General features: G+C 40.5%; 1 protein-coding gene across 1 annotated transcript; it reads left to right on the top strand.

Moving 5' to 3' along the window:
* The first annotated feature begins 9,538 nt into the window (after nucleotides 1-9,538).
* Nucleotides 9,539-17,436, top strand: LOC135471423 (universal stress protein in QAH/OAS sulfhydrylase 3'region-like). The gene is made up of 4 exons (XM_064750654.1): nucleotides 9,539-9,744; nucleotides 14,077-14,157; nucleotides 14,888-14,991; nucleotides 16,466-17,436. Exons 1-4 carry the CDS (start codon nucleotides 9,654-9,656, stop codon nucleotides 16,700-16,702), a joined length of 513 nt encoding a protein of 170 aa, XP_064606724.1. The 5' UTR covers nucleotides 9,539-9,653; the 3' UTR covers nucleotides 16,703-17,436.
* The last annotated feature ends 3,204 nt before the right edge of the window (nucleotides 17,437-20,640 follow it).

The raw sequence follows: 20,640 nt of genomic DNA, 5'->3' as shown, positions 1-20,640 counted from the left end.
TTTTAAGGTACATTGGCTCCCGCTCTTGAATTTATTTATTTATTTATCTGATTGGTGTTTTACGCCGTACTCAAGAATATTTCACTTACGCCACGGCCGCCAGCATTATGGTAGGAAGAAGCCGGGCATTGATGAGAGGCTCGTGGGTCATTACGCCGCGCTAACGCGCTAAGCAACTAAGGAGGCTCTCCCCCATTTCTTGAAACATGATCAGCATCCCCGGCATCAGCAATCGCATTCCCAAGCGACGGGAGTGATTGGGTGTTCTACCACACAACACGGAAGTGATTGCGTGTTCTACCACACAACGGACAAATGGTTTTATACAGCGCACATCCGGAATACATTTTGAAATACAATGATCACATATGAAAAATGCTTATTTAATGTATGATATCGGTAAACCAATCTGTTTCCTGTCATCAGTTTATTTGTAAAAGCACTTTTTCAGAAGAATAATACATATAATAAGATATCTGTTTGTCATGCAGCTCTGTTCGACATCAACATATTGTAAAGGTTTATTCTTTCGCACATCCAAAAACATTTCGTAAGTGTTGCATGTTATAGATATGGCCAGTCAATGACAAAACGACTGACCTTGACGTCGCCTCGCAGATGTCCTGATGGGATTAGAGGCGCAGTGTCATCCTCTTCAAATGTTGCGTAGTAAGCACTCCCGTGTTGTGTGGTAAAACACCCAATTACTCCCGTATTGTGTGGTAGAACACGTAATCACTCCCGAGTTGTGTGGTAGAACACCCAATTACTCTCGTGTTGTGAGGTAGAACACCCAATTACTCCCGTATTGTGTGGTAGAACACGTAATCACTCCCGAGTTGAGTGGTAGAACACCCGGCCAATTACTCTCGTGTTGTGAGGTAGAACACCCAATTACTCTCGTGTTGTGAGGTAGAACACCCAATTACTCCCGTATTGTGTGGTAGAATGCCCAATTACTCCCGTGTTGTGTGGTAGAACACCAAATCAAATCCCATGTTTTGTGGTAGAACACCCATTTACTCTCGTGTTGTGAGGTAGAACACCCAATTACTCCCGTATTGTGAGGTAGAACACCCAATTACTCCCGAATTGTGTGGCAGAACGCCCAATTACTCCCGTGTTGTGTGGTAGAACACCAAATCAATCCCATGATTTGTGGTAGAACGCCCAATTACTCCCGTGTTGTGAGGTAGAACACCCAATTACTCCCGTATTGTGAGGTAGAACACCCAATTACTCCCGAATTGTGTGGCAGAACGCCCAGTTACTCCCGTGTTGTGTGGTAGAACACCAAATCAATCCCATGATTTGTGGTAGAACGCCCAATTACTCTCGTGTTGTGTGGTAGAACACCTAATCAATCCCGTGTTGTGTGGTAGAACACCCAATTACTCCCGTGTTGTGTGGTAGAACGCCCAGTTACTCCCGTGTTGTGTGATAGAACGCCCAATTACTCCCGTGTTGTGTGGTAGAACTGCCAATTACTCCTGTGCTGTGTGGTAGAACGCATAGTCACTCTCTTGTTCTATGGAAAAACGCCCAATCACTCCCGTGTTGTGTGGTAGAACGCCCAATTACTCAAGTGTTGTGTGGTAGAACGCACAATCACTCCCGTGTTGTGTGGTAGAACGTCCAATCACTCCCGTGTTGTGTGTTAGAACACCCAATCACTCCCGCGTTGTGTGGTAGAACTGCCAATTACTCCTGTGCTGTGTGGTAGAACGCATAGTCACTCTCTTGTTCTATGGAAAAACGCCCAATCACTCCCGTGTTGTGTGGTAGAACGCCCAATTACTCAAGTGTTGTGTGGTAGAACGCACAATCACTCCCGTGTTGTGTGGTAGAACGCCCAATTACTCCCGTGTTGTGTGGTAGAACGCCCAGTTACTCCCGTGTTGTGTGGTAGAACGCACAATCACTCCCGTGTTGTGTGGTAAAACGCCCAATAACTCCCGTGTTGTGTGGTAGAACGCCCATCAATCCCCTTTTGTGTGGCAGAACGCCTAATCACTCCCTTGTTGTGTGGTAGAACGCACAATTACTCCCGTGTTGTGTGGTAGAACGCCCAATTACTCCCGAGTTGTGTAGTAGAACGCACAAACACTCCTGTGTTGTGTGGTAAAACGCCCAATTACTCCCGTGCTGTGTGGTAAAACGCCCAGGACTCCCCTGTTTTGTGGTAGAACTCCCAATCACTCCCGTGTGGTGTGGTAGAACGCCTAATTACTCCCGTGTTGTGTGGTAAAACGCCCAATTACTCCCGTGCTGTGTGGAAGAACGCACAATCACTCCCGTGTTGTGTGGTAGAACGCCCAATCACTCCCGTGTTGTGTGGTAAACTCCCAAGTACTTTCGTGCTGTGTGGCAGAACGCCCAATCACTCCCGTGTTGTGTGGTAGAACACCCAATTACTCCCGTGTTGTGTGGCAGAACGCACAATTACTCCCGTGTTGTGTGGTAGAACACCCAATTACTACCGAGTTGTGTGATAGAACGCCCAGTCACTCCCGTGTTGTGTGGTAGAACACCCAATCGCTCCTGCGTTGTGTGGTAGAACTCACAATTACTCAAGTGTTGTGTGGTAGAACGCCCAATTACTCTGGTGTTGTGTGCTAGAACGCCCAATTACTCCCGAGTTGTGTGGAAAAACGACCAATTACTCCCGTGTTGTGTGATAGAACGCCCAATTACTGCCGTGTTGTGTGGTAGAACGCCCAATTACTCCCAAGTTGTGTGGTAGAACGCCCCATCACTCCGCTTTTGTGTGGTAGAACGCCCAATCACTCCCGTGTTGTGTGGTAGAACGCCCAGTTACTCCGGTGTTGTGTGGTAGAACGCCCAATTACTCCCGAGTTGTGTAGTAGAACGCACAATCACTCCTGTGTTGTGTGGTAAAACGCCCGAATATTCTCGTGCTGTGTGGTAGAACGCCCATGACTCCCCTGTTTTGTGGTAGAACGCCCAATTACTCCCGTTTTGTGTGGTAGAACGCCCAATTACTCCCGTGTTGTGTGGTAAAACGCCCAATTACTCCCGTGCCGTGTGGTAGAATGCCCATCACTCCCCTGTTGTGTGGTAGAACGCCCAATCACTCCCGTGTTGTGTGATATAACTCCCAATTACTCCTGTGTTGTGTGGTAGAACGCCCAAATATTCTCGTGCTGTGTGGTAGAACGCCCATGACTCCCCTGTTTTGTGGTAGAACGCCCATGACTCCCCTGTTTTGTGGTAGAACGCCCAATTACTCCCGTTTTGTGTGGTAGAACGCCCAATTACTCCCGTGTTGTGTGGTAAAACGCCCAATTACTCCCGTGCCGTGTGGTAGAATGCCCATCACTCCGCTGTTGTGTGGTAGAACGCCCAGTTACTCCCGTGCTGTGTGGTAGAACGCCCATCACTCCCCTGTTGTGTAGTAGAACGCCCAATCACTCACCTGTTCTATGGTAGAACGCCCAATTACTCCCGAGTAGTGTGTTAGAACCCAAAATCACTCCCGTGCTGTGTGTTAGAACGCCCAATAACTCCCGTGTTGTGTGGTAGAACTCCCAATTACTCAAGTGTTGTGTGGTAGAACGCCCAACTACTCTCGTGTTGTGTGGTAGAACGCCCAAATATTCTCGTGTTGTGTGGAAAAACGACCAATTACTGCCGTGTTGTGTGGTAGAACGCCCAATTACTCCCGAGTTGTGTGGTAGAACGCCCAATCACTCCCGTGTTGTGTGGTAGAATGCACAATTACTCCCGTGTTGTGTGGTAGAACGCCCAATTACTCCCGAGTTGTGTGGTATAACGCACAATCACTCCCGTGTTGTGTGGTAAAATGCCCAATTACTCCCATGCTATGTGGTAGAGCGCCCATGACTCCCCTGCTGTGTGGTAGAACTCCGAATTACTCTCCTGTTGTGTGGTAGAACGCCTAATTACTCCCGTGTTGTGTGGTAAAACGCCCAATTACGAACGTGTTGTGTGGTACAACGCCCATTACTCTCCTGTTGTGTGGTAGAACCCACCATCACTCCCGTGTTGTGTGGTATAACTCCCAATTACTCCCGAGTTGTGTGGTAGAACGCCCAGTTACTCCCGTGTTGTGTGGTAGAACGCACAATCACTCCCGTGTTGTGTGATAGAACGCCCAATTACTCCCATGTTGTGTGGTAAAACGCCCAATTACTCCCGTGTTGTGTGGTAGAACCCTCAATTACTCTCGTGTTGTGTGGTAGAACGCCCAATTACTCTCGTGTTGTGTGGTAGAACGCCCAATTACTCTCGTGTTGTGTGGTAGAACACCCAATTACTGCCGTGTTGTGTGATTGCGATTGCTGATGCCGGGGATGCTGACCCATTGATCGAGAACAACACGCTCAGTTGAAGACCTAAGTCAGCACTTGTCCATGTTGGGGTTTCCGAGAAACGTCGCTTGGTGCAATACCTCTTAAGCTTAATGTTATATTGCTTAAGCAACAAAAATTGTACATGAGCTAACGGTCGTGTATTCGTCGTGTAGAATTAAATCACCGCGCTGGATACATGAACAGCTGCATTCAAAGCGCAATTGGGATACCAATTTTGGTTATGAAGCTGGCATGGAACACGATCGATTTGTACACTGATTTCATTAATTCGGCTATTATACATTCCTTGTGTCTTTCCACCATCATTGGAAACTATAAACTGCTTCTCTTTGCATGATTTTGTCTTAATTTCGTACTATCTTAGTTTTTTGGTAGTTTGTGCTCAACATTGTTTTGGGAATTGGCTGTGGATTATTGACCTGGAACGTTGATTTTGGTTGACGGCTGGTAGAAGAATGCCTGCTTTGACGCCCAAATTACTTTTACTGTGTATATCTTTCCGAGATGGTTATCACAGACACAGACACAGACACACAGACACAGACACGGACACACACAGATGTCTATATATATATATATATATATATATATATATATATATATATATGATGAACTTATATATATATATAGATGAACGTATTGTTCGTTCTAGTTGTGAGCCGCAAGACTATTCATGCTGTCTATATGTTAGTCTGATAAAGCCTCTTTTAATATGTTATATCAGGTATAGGTCAAAGTCCATTGATTGCACTACTGACATTTACTCCGCATTCATATTGTTTGTCACAACTTCATAATATACATATCTTTCGCACAGAAACATTGCTGATTATTGCTGATTAAATTATACATCTATGTACTCACGGCATGTGAATGTATGGATTCGATGATTCGATGTCACTATCATCCATACACAGTTTATCTTTGTATACATATGCTCGAATGGGATTAATGAATAAAAATATTCTGTTTGACTAGTTCATGTCGAATTCTCTCTGTCAGAGGAGGTTTGTATATCATTTTACCTATCCCATGCAGCTAACAATTCACATTGGGCTGTTTGACAATGGCTATCGTAGTGGTCCATGTACCCAGTATACTAAGTATATACACCATCGATGATATAGACTTGAACTTCTGCCACCACATGAGGTCAAAGTCGAGAAGGGTTCATCGCTGGGACTTGTCTGGGTCGGACGGGTCAAACTCTGTTCGTTTTTGTGTGCCTCGACCTATACGTGGGTGTATATGAATGCATGTCCACCCCTGAAAGCATGTATTTAATGATATACAATTGCCAAGCTGACACAGCCTTCAGCAAGTTGACCATTTTGACCCCTGTATGTCCCGATTTACTGCTGACCACTTCAGAGGGTGCCCCCCCCCCCCCCCACCAATCAACCGGTATATGTAGGCTATGTATAATACTTAATTGTTCGGGAGTTTAACTGGATGTATTTAATGCCTCATCCAAATGGACAATATGAACTCAGGCTAACCAGTCTCACCAAGCATATACAGTTCTCTATTATCTGCCATTACTTTGCCTTTCTGTTTAGTTACATACGCGTATACAGTCCCTGATTCTCAGCATTATTTATACATGACCAGATTGCAAGGCTGCACAAATCGCCGACCTGTTTTCCCACTGAAAGAAATCTGGAGCACCACAAAAGAGCCATTAAACGACATCTTATCTTGTTTTTATACAAGGGGTCATTAAGTTGTTCTTGAACATAGTTCAAACCAGTTATTATCTTACGTAATCGACATGGTGGCTTTTAAACCAAAATGAGGACTGATATACTTTAAACCATTGATTCAATTTTTCAATGTAAACATCATCTTGCTTAAACGTAATATAATGTTTAAATGGTTTATTAAATCGTTATTATCTTGGTTAAGCGAGATATGATGTCCTATAAACCATTTAATGTGGGGTTAAAATGATAACTTTTCGGGTTTCAGTAAAAACTTAGGCCACCTTCGTTATCGCCAATGTTTATGGGTTTTATGTTATGGCGTTTATGGAAGTTGGGGATATTACTAGGTTGAGGATTACTCGACAGATTGATGAGTTTAAAATCGCAGAATTAACGATAGCATACATCATAAACTAAAGACTCCAATCACACAATTGTTCCAGACATCATATAACTACATGTTTTGATTATACCTGCAGGGTATAGGCATTCTGATAATGCAAACGACATGTACTCCTTCGCATAAACATACAGTGTTTGTATTATATACTATAGATGGTGGCGTATGCAGGCATGGTACACGTCCCCTCAAGGTATACTTCTGGGCTGTCCCAGATCTATATATATACACTAGTATATTTAGCTGCAGCGGCCATAGAACTATGATCGTGTAGTATATAGGTGTTTCATTTACAGTGTTTATTTGGGTTAATAGGATTCATCCATGACACGAATAACAATAATGGGACTTAATACTGATCTTAACTGACAAGAAAAAGAGTGAAAACGTGGTCTTTAACATATCCAAAGCACGACTTTTCCAAAACAAAACGTGACAGTAAATAGACTGTATATACATGAATAATAACGTATACATATATGATTAACGCGTACATGGCGAGATGCACTTTGACCTCTTATTCCGTATTTCTTAAGGCAGAAAGAAGTAAGATCATACATCTACAGATGGATTGATTTCAAATTTACCTATATGAAGTGTGCTTTTCATGTTTGTCTTGTAAGACAGCTTTTGTCTAGGACAAAATGAATAATGAGGGACTATGCATCTATGTAGATCAATGAATTTCCACTGCTGTCTACCGAGGCGTTGATAATTGTAGAGCTTTATACTGGTAAAACTTTTCAACATGTGTTTACTTTAGAGAGAAGATATTCTGTGATAGGCCCTGCTAGTTACCAAAGATAATCATGATAACTGTTTGCTGAGCAACACCGTAGGTCTATATATAGTCTAGATCCATCTCAAATTAAACTGCCTTTTAACACACACCGATTTAATACGAATTTATATATTGGCTTAAGTAGTATCATTTAAATGCCATATGCATATTTGTTATTCTCCAGGGTAACGTGCACAGTTACGCTTTGTTACTTTCAGATTTCACAAATGCAGATGGTTTACATAGATACATGTGTTTGCATATCAAGTAAATGCATACAGGTGCAAGGCATGTGGTTCAATTTTGACAGCTGTTCTGTAATCTTTCATTTGTACATCTAAGAGAAAACAAGAATCGGTATGTACGTCAGATATATTACCTATGTAAAGACTGTACAACTATGATAAATTGGGGAAAAGACTGAAGTCTAACGGGTTCATTGGAAATGTCATTACTCAATTATTTTTAGCATCTAGCTACAATAAACTCTTTGAAGAGAGCAAGTATTATCCCTACAATGTGCCCTAGGACATCAATGAGACGTTCCAGACCATTCACTAAAAATGCACAATATAGAATGCAAGCACTTGTCAACCACCGAGCAGTGCAAGTAGTTTGTTTGCCTCAAGCAGCCGATTAAAAGAGGTTGTTCATGCAGAGAAGACAGCTAAAATCGGCAGTTCACCTTGAATTCGAGCAAGTTGTCAGCACAGGGATACATATATTGTTCGGTAACGCACGCAAATAGGTTACACTATTCAGGTCCGCGTATAGTATACCTTTACAATGTCGTACAATGTGTGTGAGTGTGTTACTCTGCTGAACTCCTGGAAGAAAACAGATGGATTTCATGCAGGGCTCACAACCTCATTGTGATTTATATGATTATTTGGCGTTTAGCACCGAATATGATTGTGGCCAGGATTTATAAGTGGAAAGAAGCATGCAGAGCAGGAGACAATAGCGCAACCACCGCCCTTTTCTAGCTACCATCATGACAGATCTCCTGACCAAAAGCGGCAGCCATCAATGATTAAATGGCGTATTGCACGGTGGGCTTCACTAAGGACAATGCTTCAATTGAGCAAGAAACGCCGTTCTCTACATATACATGCGGCAATTGTATCATATAGTACCATGATCTTTCCACTCACTAATTACGCATACAGAAAGGTGACAATATACTGAATTAATCAGTATGGACAACGAGATATATACGCGATAAAGAAGCGCAGTAGGCCTACACTTCCACACAATTTCTCTAACAGTTATAATAAGATTCTGTTGTCATAGCAGCACATCACTATTATTAGAAGAGGCCTAACATATGCCGCGCTTTAAACTTTGCGGACGTTGACCTTTTCACGCCGCGAATTCCGTGTTACAACATGAAGAATATAGTATTTTCTAAAGCATACTTAATTACTTAAACGCGGTGTTATTTACTTAACTCATAGGACTGAAACGCAGCTATAAGTCACAAGTACGTACAGATGATGACATGTTAGTGCAGAGGGTCGGGGAATGTGTGTGTCTAAAGTCGATCTGATTTCCTAATACATCCATAAACAGAATTCTCTTCTAGAGCGGTATGTATGTATGTGTGTGTGTGGCAGCGGACGTCTGCTTTCCAGAGCAGTGTAAGCGTGGTAATTCATAACACAGAAAAGTACACAAATAGTTGAACACATTTAATCCATGATAGGTAAATGCTGATACGTATAACTGGGACTATCTGTAAAACATCAATCAAATAAATAAATAAATATATAAGTCCCGGGTGGTAAGAGGGGTACAATTGTTAGACCTGATGTACACACATGCATAACATGCCCTTAGAGGTAGGCTAAACATTAATCATTTGTAATAAATTATTTCACAAAAACCGCAACAGATGACACACTGTTACCCGCGCAAAACAACATTATACTTTTACCTCTGTCAGGTATTCGGCGCACGTGTTGAATGCCACGCGAACTATACATGAATACAGTCTGAATATTAAATAAACAGCCGTGCGTTTGCCTGCGCCAAAGAAACAAAAAATATCAGCTGCACGAAACAGCGCGAGACTGCTTTCCACATGGCTACTATAGCGTATCGGATGATTGTGCAGAGAGAAAAAAAAGACTTTAGCACACTGAACGTTCAGTATATATAGTTTTACAAGGAAAACAGCAGCCGGCTTGATGTTGAGGTCACGTGTCTCGAGCGTTACCAGCATTTTAAGGCGGTCAACGCTCTAGAAAGGTCAAGGTCGTCTGGGAGACTCGCTGTGAGTCGGGGTCGATCTGGGACAGGCTAGATTCTCGTGCACATGCGATTACACTGGTGAACTCTGTCAGAGTCGTAGCATTTCCGAAAGACTGAACGGTTTGACGATCTAGCTTCCTCCGCCCGGCGTATCTCCAAAGATGGCCAGTCAACCAGGGTCCGTGTCAGATGAGAAGCGAAAAGTACTCATCCCTATTGACGACAGCGAGTATTCTCAGTACGCACTAGAATGTAAGTTCTCAGCCTCGGCGTCTATATCAAGGTATTCTCTGTACTACCCAAAATAATTACCAGCGGTTTTCCCCGCTGTCAACAGATGGTTGTAAGCCCCTTCGTTTATTGTAAGCGGGTGGCCATGACTCTGACGACCCCTCGCTATATTAACCTTAAATACACCGTGGGAAGAAAAATATGCCAACTGACAGTACTATAAGATATATAGTACATATATAATATACAGTATTCCGTGTTCACACCACTATATTCATGAGCTTTGGGATACACTGAATGGTCCACAGTTCACATTATGTATATGATGTTCACTTTTAAAAAAATCCTAATTAATGTTTTTGTGAGATATAAATGTAAGCAACAATGTTAATTACGTTATGATGTGATTTGAAAGCATCTAGGTAAACTTTATAAGCCCTTAGTTGAATTGTACTGTAAGATGCATGCCTATGTTAGTAAATTATATTAGATACCTGTGTGCTAGATATATGGGCATTTAGTGTCAATTCTAGCACATATCATTTGAGATCTTTATATGCCATGAATTTGGACATTATATACTTAGTAGTGTATAGGCTATTAGTATAGCTCGATTGGCAAATCAAGGAAATAAAAATGTGTAGATGTTTAAAATTGTCATCCCGTCTGCTTGGATTAAAATAGAATATATGGGGGTCGGTAAAAAAAATATTTAAGGTTAAACAGGGCGTGGCACTCTCAATGCAGGGCTGATTGTCGTGAATGGATAACTGATTGTCGTGAATAGATGCCCGATTAACGAGTCCACAGGATATTGTTTTGGTTTTAGTGTGTCAGTGTACATAATACGTGCCCCAGATGAGTATTAAACATTGGATATTTATAGCGGAACGTATTAGCCATGATTCTTACTTTAGAAGTATGCGTTTGATACGCCGGCTCACCGTCCGTCCGACAGCCAGTCCGTAGAATTTTACAGAACCGTTTGATGTTTTTAATCTTAAGGTGCTTTTGTAGGCTACCTTCCATTTACAAAAAAGCCAGTTGAAAACGAATCTCGGCTGTCGATGGGCGAAACATTAGAGAGTTATGTCCCTTTCTGTCATGTATATTGCTTTTTCATGATGTCAACACTACAATACCAGCATAACCTTCTTGCCTAAGAGCTTTTGAACTTGATGTGGTTATAGGTGCCAACCAATGCCGCACAGGTCTCTTGAGCACGGGTTCCGACGGCAAAGACTACAAATTTGTGCCTCTTTTGTGATCTCTTGCATTTTCATGTAACCATGCTCTTATTTATAAACCTGCTTCACCTGAGGTGCTTATATACCTTCGTTTGGCCCAGAAGCCAATGGAAAATAAATTCCGAAGCCAGGGCAATTTCTCATTATGTAATGTGCGGGTTTTTCGTTTCGCGTATACTTAACATTTAGAGATACTGCTTTTTACCAGCCGCATTCAGTGGTTTGTATTGTATGGAATGAGGATTGTAACTATTTGCTGAATGGTATGTATAGACTGTTGACATGTGATTCTTGCGATCTTTGAGGTTGTTGGGTCCATACTCGTTGTGGTCTCGGTCTATCAATTTTCAGTATACCTATTAATAGTGAAGCACCCATACCACCTTTATTTCGCGCCAAAAGGTATTTCATAGTTTATGCCATGAATTAAGGTACAGCAAGTTGACGTAAAACACCGATCAAAGAGCAAGACAGATACTGAGGGCACCGTTAGCTTTCTAACGTAATGTATGCATTATTGGGGACAAAAAGCAACTATTTAGTATTCTTTAGCTTAATTTAATGATTTTTATACGATATATTTCTTAGGCCAGTTTTTATTGGATGAGAAATGGTTTATTGGAAGACCGAGCACGTATAAAGTACGTAGGGTCAACAAATTTTAATGTTGATAGTATTACTGGCACCGAAGATCGTATATTCTATACATGCTTTTATAATGTCTGCATATAAATCTGCACGTCTTTTTCGGCTTCACTCTTTAATGGACTGTGATCTGGGTCAAGTGACGGTGTATGTTACGTCATCAAGAAGAGCATGAACACGTTTGTTCCTTGGCAACATAGTCCCTTACCATGTTACCGTGTAGTATCGATCATGTCGTTTTTATTTTTTTTAGAAGTCGGCTTTCGGATAAAGCCCTTGAAATCTAAACACCAGTGTGTCAACACGAGCCTTCTTTTTTTTTGCATGTCAGAGTATGTAGGTCGCCTTATAGTGTGATGTGTAGCTATACTCTCCTGAATTTGGCCATATTGCATTCCTGTTGGCAGAGAGTTCAGGTATTATTTGTGCAAGAAATCTGTTGATGAATACCTGCGTACTACATACACGCCATATGCCACCTTGACACTTGCACAATTTTTGTCCCGGCAATGCCACGCAGTACGTCGTGGTAAGGCGTTCTATTTCGGTGGTACACAGCGGAGCGTGAAGCCGTGTTTGCGCCCTGTACGCGCATTGTACACGCGTAAGTTAAAGTGGACCGTATTGGCACGCATTGACGCGCAATGGCACTACTTGTTTACGCATAGGTTAAGTATTATTCGCGCATTGTTCACGTCTAACGTACTGCATTGTCCCGCAATGTCACGCATGACACACAGAGTTCCCGCTGTCTTCCCGCATCGCCACGCATTCCCCGGACGACTTCGCACATGCGTGAAGTTGTCGTGGCAATTTTTGGTCACGCTTTGTCCCACTTGCCGGCACGCTATATATCTACAGCGAAGGTTTCACAGCTACCTTCATTCCTCGTCTCGCTGTGGACGATAAAACATGCTGAATTACATAATACAATAAAGATAAAATGAAAGAAATAAAAAATAACACACACACAAAAAAAATAGGTGTTTGGGAAATCATAAGAAATCAAAAATAAACAAACTGTGATGAAAGCTCCCTCACAGTTTGTTAATGTTTTCTCTTGTTTCTCCCAACACCCAGTTTTATGTGTTTTGTCCATTACATTTATTTCATTTTGCTCACTTCTTTGGGTGGAGGAGGGGGGATTTTCCTCTTCTCTTTTTCTTTTTTCATCTTTTGTTGTTTTTTTTTTTCGTTTCTTTCTTTTTTTTCTGTTCAAATCTTTTTCTGTGAAATAAAATGAAAAACTTCAGCAATATTTATTCATACTCATAAACAAATCACAGTTATATACTTATACTTAACGTAAAACGAATTTCTTTCTTGGTCACTAGTTCTTTTCTTCTGTTTTACTGTGGGTTCTTTTTCACTTGACAGCTCTATTACAGTCTGTATGATTGTAGTTCGTCTTGATATTGAATCTTGTCAGCCCAGAACCATGCGGTAAGGTGGTGCATGTCATAAACCGACTCATGGAATATAGGCTTGATGTTGGTAATATATTTGAGACGTTATATACGTGCGAGTCACGTGCATGGAAGGACTACGTCAGGTAGTTTACTCTTGTTGGAAGTGGATGCTTATAACTTTCGAAGTAAAGTTCATTATTAGATATGAGGAATTAAACTTTATCAGATAGTTTGTCTTCATATCAACTCTTTAACATGTTATGCATTAAAATACCTTCGACCTTTGTATACAGACCCACGTTTAAATCGCGATTTTACTGTGAAGGTTTTCCTGATTGTTTACATATGTAGGTTAAATTTATACAGTCGTTTTTTACGCGTAGACACACGCATGCACGCGCGCGCAAAGAGTTGAAACTTTACATTGTCCTCTCTCCCAATTCTGCCAGGCATGTATTTTGCACACGAAATGGTGTCTTTTTCTATGATTTTGTGACAGACAGTATAACCTTATTTTGAGTTGAGTGTTCATTGTCAGAGTACATGTACTCTATATCGGTAAGTTCGGGTGTCACTTACCCCAGTATATAGTACGGACTGTGCAGTCCATGATGTAAAACGCCTCTACCATACAGTGACAGGTTTGTATCAGGCCGTAAAATCCACAAGGCATATATCACTCAGTTATCTGAATAAGATAACGCAGGTCGACAAACAAGGCTATATAACTTGGTTATTGTCAGCCCTTATCGCTAGATATATAGACAACTTAAACTGGATCCTTATGTCGTTGTAACATATGAGATATATAGATTTCTGATCATGTATTATACATGTGTGTATTCAGATTGTATATACCGTATATACATGTGGTGATGTATGTATTATTGGATCTAAAGTTAGTTGGAAAAGACCACATGCATAAAACAGAAGTATACAGTTATCTTATCGTAAAAGCGAATTATTAATGGGTTTATCATAGTCCCAGTATATTAAACTCCCGTTGAAGTGTTTTTGTTTGTATAGAGATACTTTCGTGCCATTGATTCCAGGGTACGCCGACAATGTCCACATGAAGAATGATAGAGTTTTATTGGTTCATTGCCCTGAATACCATCACGTGATACACTCTAGTAAGTATATAACTATTTGTGTAAATCTATATGCATTCAACGTTGTAAATATATTCTAGACGATGTTGAGTGCACTTTTAAATTCTTTGCTCCTCAAGTGTTCTTAATCCAGTCCAGCTTATCATTACTAACTGTACGAGTTCTTATAAATTAAATGCGTCACAAAAAGGTATTCTGTTCTGTGGTTAGATAGGTAAGTCGTCTGGGGTTGGTATTAACATAGATGTACGATGTAATGTTGACTCCAGTGGATTGGTGTATACTATGTAAGCTATATACGAACTATGTAATATATATGTTTTGTGACCGGTAGATGTGATGATGAATGCATGACAAGTCTCCATTATATATATATTATGTACAATATATATTAAGTCCACATATACATTTATCAATGCATCATTTTCGAATACCTTACATATACAGTACACCTCACCGATTTGGTTCTCTATGTATGTCTTTCTTCTAGATGCTATAATTGAATAAATCACAGAATTGCTAAATGTGGATTCTAGAAGGCAAGCATGTAACTCCCGCGTGCATATACCATGCAGAAAATCTTGCACAGTGTCACTATACCATATTAAGATGTTATAGACACGTTAACAAACATGACTGTTTTTATTACATATACGTGTGTTAGTTTTGTTATTGAAACTAAACACGAAAATATGGAAACCAATCTTAAAATGAACCGATTTGTATCATGACAATATTCTATTTCTTTCAGAGTCCGTTCCCACCGATGGTTCTGCAACATCCATGATGAAAGAAGAGGAGCAAAAATTGAAGGCACTTTTTGACAAATTCCAAAGCTTATTAGAAAAACACGGCGTGAGTATTACAAACAGCATAGACCGTTTAGGTGGCCTAATGGTAGAACGTCCGCCTTGAAATCGGCCGGGGAGACCTAGGGTCAAACCTGGGTCGGGTCATACCAAAGACTGTAAAACTGGTACTTGTTGCTGCCTCGTGTGGGGCTCAGCATTGAGAGGCTAGAACAAGGAAACAGGACTGGTTTGCCCAGTGTCAGTATAATGTGACTGGGTGGGGCACTTTGGCCACATGAACTCGCCCTGCCACAAAAAGACACAGTATATCTACCACACATAGTGACTCCTGGTCGTCACATCACTGAAAATTTTTTAAGAACGACATAAATCCCCAAGCATACATTCATACATACATACAAACAGAATATGTGTGAAGTATTTGCATATAAGTTTAAGGATATGGACGTTTAATTTTTAACCTTACCACTATCCTGTTCATGACAAATTCATGTAGACATATAAATGTACATATGGATCAGGTTTTCCATCTGATAATTCGCCCATCCCACTACACTCTTTGTTGGCGGGTTTGTAATCAATAAAGCAGCCAATTGCGTTTATTTTCCTTTCATGTTCTGATGCTGTGATATAAGTTTATGTGGAGTTGTACAGCTAACGATTGCAATTATGATCTGCGATGATTGCAAAGCCAGTTCGACGTAAAACAGGGCGTACGGCTTGAGGGCTTTTCTGGGACATTTGCGAAATTAAGCAGTAGTTACATGTATATGCATCTGCATGTGGAAATTTCCATGACAACATATAGTGGGAAGATATGTGTCACCATAGTAAATGCGCTTGACTTTGTGTTGTTAATACTTTGGAAGAGGGGGTCCGGGAGAGTAACGTATGGTCGTGAGGATTAAATTAATGTCACATCTCACAGAAACCGTGCACATCCTTTTTCACGTAGCTTTTAGTGGTTTATATATAATGTCATAAAACTTGTGAAAGTAGACCGAGGACATACGTTGGTGTATGGATGAATTCATAAGTTGATAACGTAGTCTTTTAATTCGATTATTCTACAATATTTTTCTAATAATATATGGTGTGACCATTTCCCGAGACGAATGTGCAGCAGATGTCTGTAAACCTTTCAACTGGTATTTTGTGAGGTATTGATGTGGTACAGAGTATAGTCATAGGTTGATTGTTGTAGTTAGTCATTGCATCGTACATGTGTCTTGTCGCCCTGTCCAAAGCCAACCTGGTCATAAATATGTTTATAGGCCTACTTTCACTGTTTGGGGCTTTTCGAGGAGTGACCTTTTATAGGCTTAGGAATAATGTGCATAATTTCCCTTTTGGTGTACACATGACACGACATATCTGAAAATTGCCGAAACCATTCGTTCTTTACCAGTATGGTCCTTACACGTCAGCTAGGCCCCTTATACATCAGTTATGCCAGTTTGCCCGTCTTTGTATTTGTTACGGTGACAGTTCTTAACCGGAAGCCGTCTCATTTTCAGATTCATGAACACGCCGACGTGAAAAGCGTTCATGGGAAGCCAGGGGAGGCAATCGTGAAGGTATGCCGTGATGAAGGCGCTTCCATGATCATCACCGGATGTCGGGGAATGGGCACGTTGCGCCGCACTCTCGTCGGGTCCACTAGTGACTATGTCGCACATCATTCCCCAGTACCCGTCATAGTTTGCCGTCACAAAGAGCACCACGAGCGCCACCTACACGGCAAATCACACTAGATTTCATACACGTATCAGTATTCACAAGAAGTTGTTATGTATGCCATAGCGAAATCAGAGGTTCTCCTCTGATCTGGCTCTGGTGCATACGTTATTTTACGCTGAAATGTAACTTCTGTATTGACCAGAAAATCCTATACGCGTCCATAATGATCCTTATCATAAAGGCAGATCTTCAAAGATGCACCAACCTGGTGGACGAGTAGGTGTTTGGATGAATTCATATAGCCCTACGTAATTCAGCATTGTCGCCAAAATAATCTTCCATACAGTTTATAAGGTCCTTCAGCATTTTTTTTTCTTTTTGACTGATAGTTACTTCAGTTTACCTCAATACGGTCAACGCTGTGCATCCTGATGTGGGGGCAAATACGCAGCTTCGGGTTTTGTTTTTGTTCCGATGATCTCACAGAAGATCTCGAATGTAGGTCATTGATATTGGTGAAAAGATATCACTTCCACAGGAATGACACAGATGATATAAAGGAGATTTCCATACATTACTAAAAGTTTGAAGGTTTCTTAATCACTTGTGGTAATAAGTCTTATGTCACTTGCATTTGAGAGAACCATTCTGATGAACCACCATATAGTCTTATCTAGACGATCATGCCGGATGAATAGGGCTAAAAGTGTACCTAGCAACTCCAAAACTTGCACTGAAGTATGATCATTTTGCGTTATAATCTGCTATTATATATCATTTATTTAGAAGTAAGCAACTATATATATATATATATATATATATATATATATATATATATATATATATATGTATGTATTGTTTGTGTAGGAATTATGTGTAGCCGGAGCTAAAGGGATTAAAGTCTTATACAAGGGGAGATAATCATCAGCTTGCTGAACATATACTGCCGCGCTGTACGTTAGTTGCAATTTAACTGCTTCTATGCAGCAGAGAAACACGTTAGCATCAATTTCTAGACTACACACCTAAATTGAAAAAGGATGTAATTATTGTTAAATATCCCAAGAAATGCTCAGTTGTACCGTAGCAATCATTTAGGTGATGTATTTTCTATTTAGAGCTGTTAGATCAATCCATGCTAAAAATTAACCAAACATGAATGTATTGTGTACACAGAAAAATATTGTGCATTAAAAATAAGCTGAGAACGCATCGACCTTTTTATTCTTCTTTGCATTGCCTTATCGGCATAGGGAATTCTATATATCGAATGAAAACGGACATTGGGAACGATCTGGTCTTCTGCAAAAAAAAAAAAAAAAATGCATAGCAAATAGTTGTTACAAACCAATCCTTTTAGTCATACGCAGTTCTTTTGAATGCAGTTATGTGCAATAACGAACACAGGTAGGTTTTTTTAAAATCAAGGCTCTCTGATCATTCTGTGAGTGAACTTAATTGAAGGGAGTTCCTGAATTGTCATAGATAACTTGTTCCCCCGGTTTAGCTGTGACCTGAAAATCTTACGCGCTAATGGGGATAAGCGCATGCGTATATAGCTTGATTTTTGTGTCTCGGGAAAACCGCAAAATAACTTCAAAAATACGTTTCGTTAACCAATACGCCTTATGCGTGAAAATGTGTCGTCCATAAATAATATAAGCGTTTTACCGTTTTTGACTTTTTTTGATTTGGGGGAAGTTTAACCCTTTTTGGTTTGTAATTAGTACAAATTCAGATGAATTCAGATAAAATATGTATGTTGAGGTGAATAAATATTTAGTGGTGGCCCCTTTATTGTGCCAGAATAAATATTTAGTGGTGGCCCCTTTATTGTGCCAGAACGAGACTCTCTCTATATATGTGACTTGAACTGTGGCTTTCCTCACTTACACGTCAGTGACTGACCACTGTCCCATGTTTCATTTACCTGAGTTATCGCTATATATGCTTGTGCTGTTTTGGTACATGGAGAATTTGAGATTTCTTTAAGGTAGAAACTTTCAGGCCCTAACCTATAACAACAGACTTCTTGGGAACGGACAAATATAAGATATCAGAAATTAATAGTAGAATGTCCATTCCATTGCGAATGTGTATTAAGTTCTCTTTATAGATTTGGACTTGGCAACACAAATATACAGGTTCGTGGAATTCAAGTATCAGAATGACAGATCATTGCATGGACTACCCTTATACAGGGAAAGAAGATGATACAGGTAAATGTTAAGTGTGCTGTCTCATTGAAAGCATGCTGCCTGTTGAACATAGGCCCAATATCCTCGGCATGCAAAAGACTCGCTATACACCTGCTCTCCGCGTGTAATATCTTCATTTCCAAGAATTATGCAACTTTCTTGAGAAGTCCAAGGCCATTAGATGTTTGTGTTTATTAAAAGATTTAAGACAACATTGCCAGACATTTATGCATATTCCCAACTGACCTCTTAAATCTTGATGAAACGCTATGAAAGACTATATATGTATCGATAAAGTATCCCATATGAAAACTTCGTCTGTCATTTACGTTACCGAGATATCGCAGTTCAAAGTAAGCGCGGATTTTGATCAATTAGACGCGAGTTATCTCTATAACCCTAGAACGCAGCCGTGTCTACTGAAGCCACCCGAACTCTGGCTAGTCTTTTAACCATATGCAAACAGTGTAGGAGTGAATCGACATCGCGCATCCGGTTGCTTTGACATAGCGCACCCCATGGCCTCGTATGAATTTCTGATTAAAAAATGGGTTTATTCAGTTACCAGGCCAATGAAAAACAAAAATGGTTGTGTCTGCTTGGGCCTGTTTCCACACCTCATTCTGAATAACTCGTTTTATGCTGTTATGTTGTCTTCTAAGACACATGTGAGGGCATAGTGTCATTTGTTGCAAACTCTGCAACACGGAGAAAACGATAGAAGTTAACATAGGTTTTATTGGCAGAAAATCCTTTTTGTAGGACTTTTATCTGTTATTTGACAGCCTATTAAAAATGATTTCAGAGCCTCTGTTTCCTGAAATTGGTTTTGGTGGTTATATTGAAAAACAGGTTGGGCGTTCCCCAGAAAGTTTTGTTGCTTTTAAAAATCTGCCGCCGTTAGCCTATTATGTTGTAGCGATTTTGTCCGTCTGTGCGCTTGTCCGTCCGTGCGTATTTTTGTCCTGACTGTAACTCCAACATTGCCGTAAGTGGATGGTCGTGGGTTTTCCCTGGACTCTGCCCGGTTTCTTCCCACCATAATGCTGGCGGCCGTCGTATGAGTGAAATATTCTTGAGTACGGCGTAAAACACCATTCAGATAAGATAAATAAATAAATAAATATAACTCCAACAGTTTCCTGCGTAGAGTTTTAATTTTTTGTGGATAGAAACATACACAGATGACGATGTGTCATCACATTTTTGATTTTCGTGCCCGAGCTGATGTTGTGAGACAGGCAACACGTTTCTGAGATTTACTGATATTAAATTTAAAGTGACATGTGAAGCAGCGGTCGCATAAGGAGTCGCATTACAAAATCAATGAAAACATTAAATTTTAAGTGACATGTGAAGCAGCGGTCGCATAAGGAGTCGCATTACAAAATCAATGAAAACATCAGTTTGTAAAAGAGTAGATGCACCGTTAAGTGTCAGCTGCATGTGGTATATGTTGTTGTACATATTTTATAACCGATCAGATATTTTCAGTGACGGAATGGTGAGGGATGGAAATAGATATAGTTTTTTGGAGGGGCAGGGTATTCATATTGTCGTTCCCAAATGCCAAATCTCCTTCACTTCAGGCAAGTTGTATAAAACCTTTCAGAACTGGCGAGTATTTCGAACAAAATTTTTGTAACATGTATTTTTTTTTATAAATGTGAACAATTATGTGTATATGAAATTGTGAAGAATGGATCTTTTATCCTAACCAATAAGACAGATTTCACCTCTATATTTCATATTTGTAAGGAAAATGAAAAAAGGATAACATTTTTCCTAAACAGTGCTAACAATGGCGATTAACA

The sequence above is a fragment of the Liolophura sinensis genome, chromosome 7 (assembly GCF_032854445.1).
Source record: "Liolophura sinensis isolate JHLJ2023 chromosome 7, CUHK_Ljap_v2, whole genome shotgun sequence".
Lineage (NCBI taxonomy): Eukaryota > Metazoa > Mollusca > Polyplacophora > Chitonida > Chitonidae > Liolophura > Liolophura sinensis.
The sequence above is the reverse complement of the archived record's forward strand: the minus strand, read 5'-3'. Positions and strand labels throughout refer to the sequence as shown.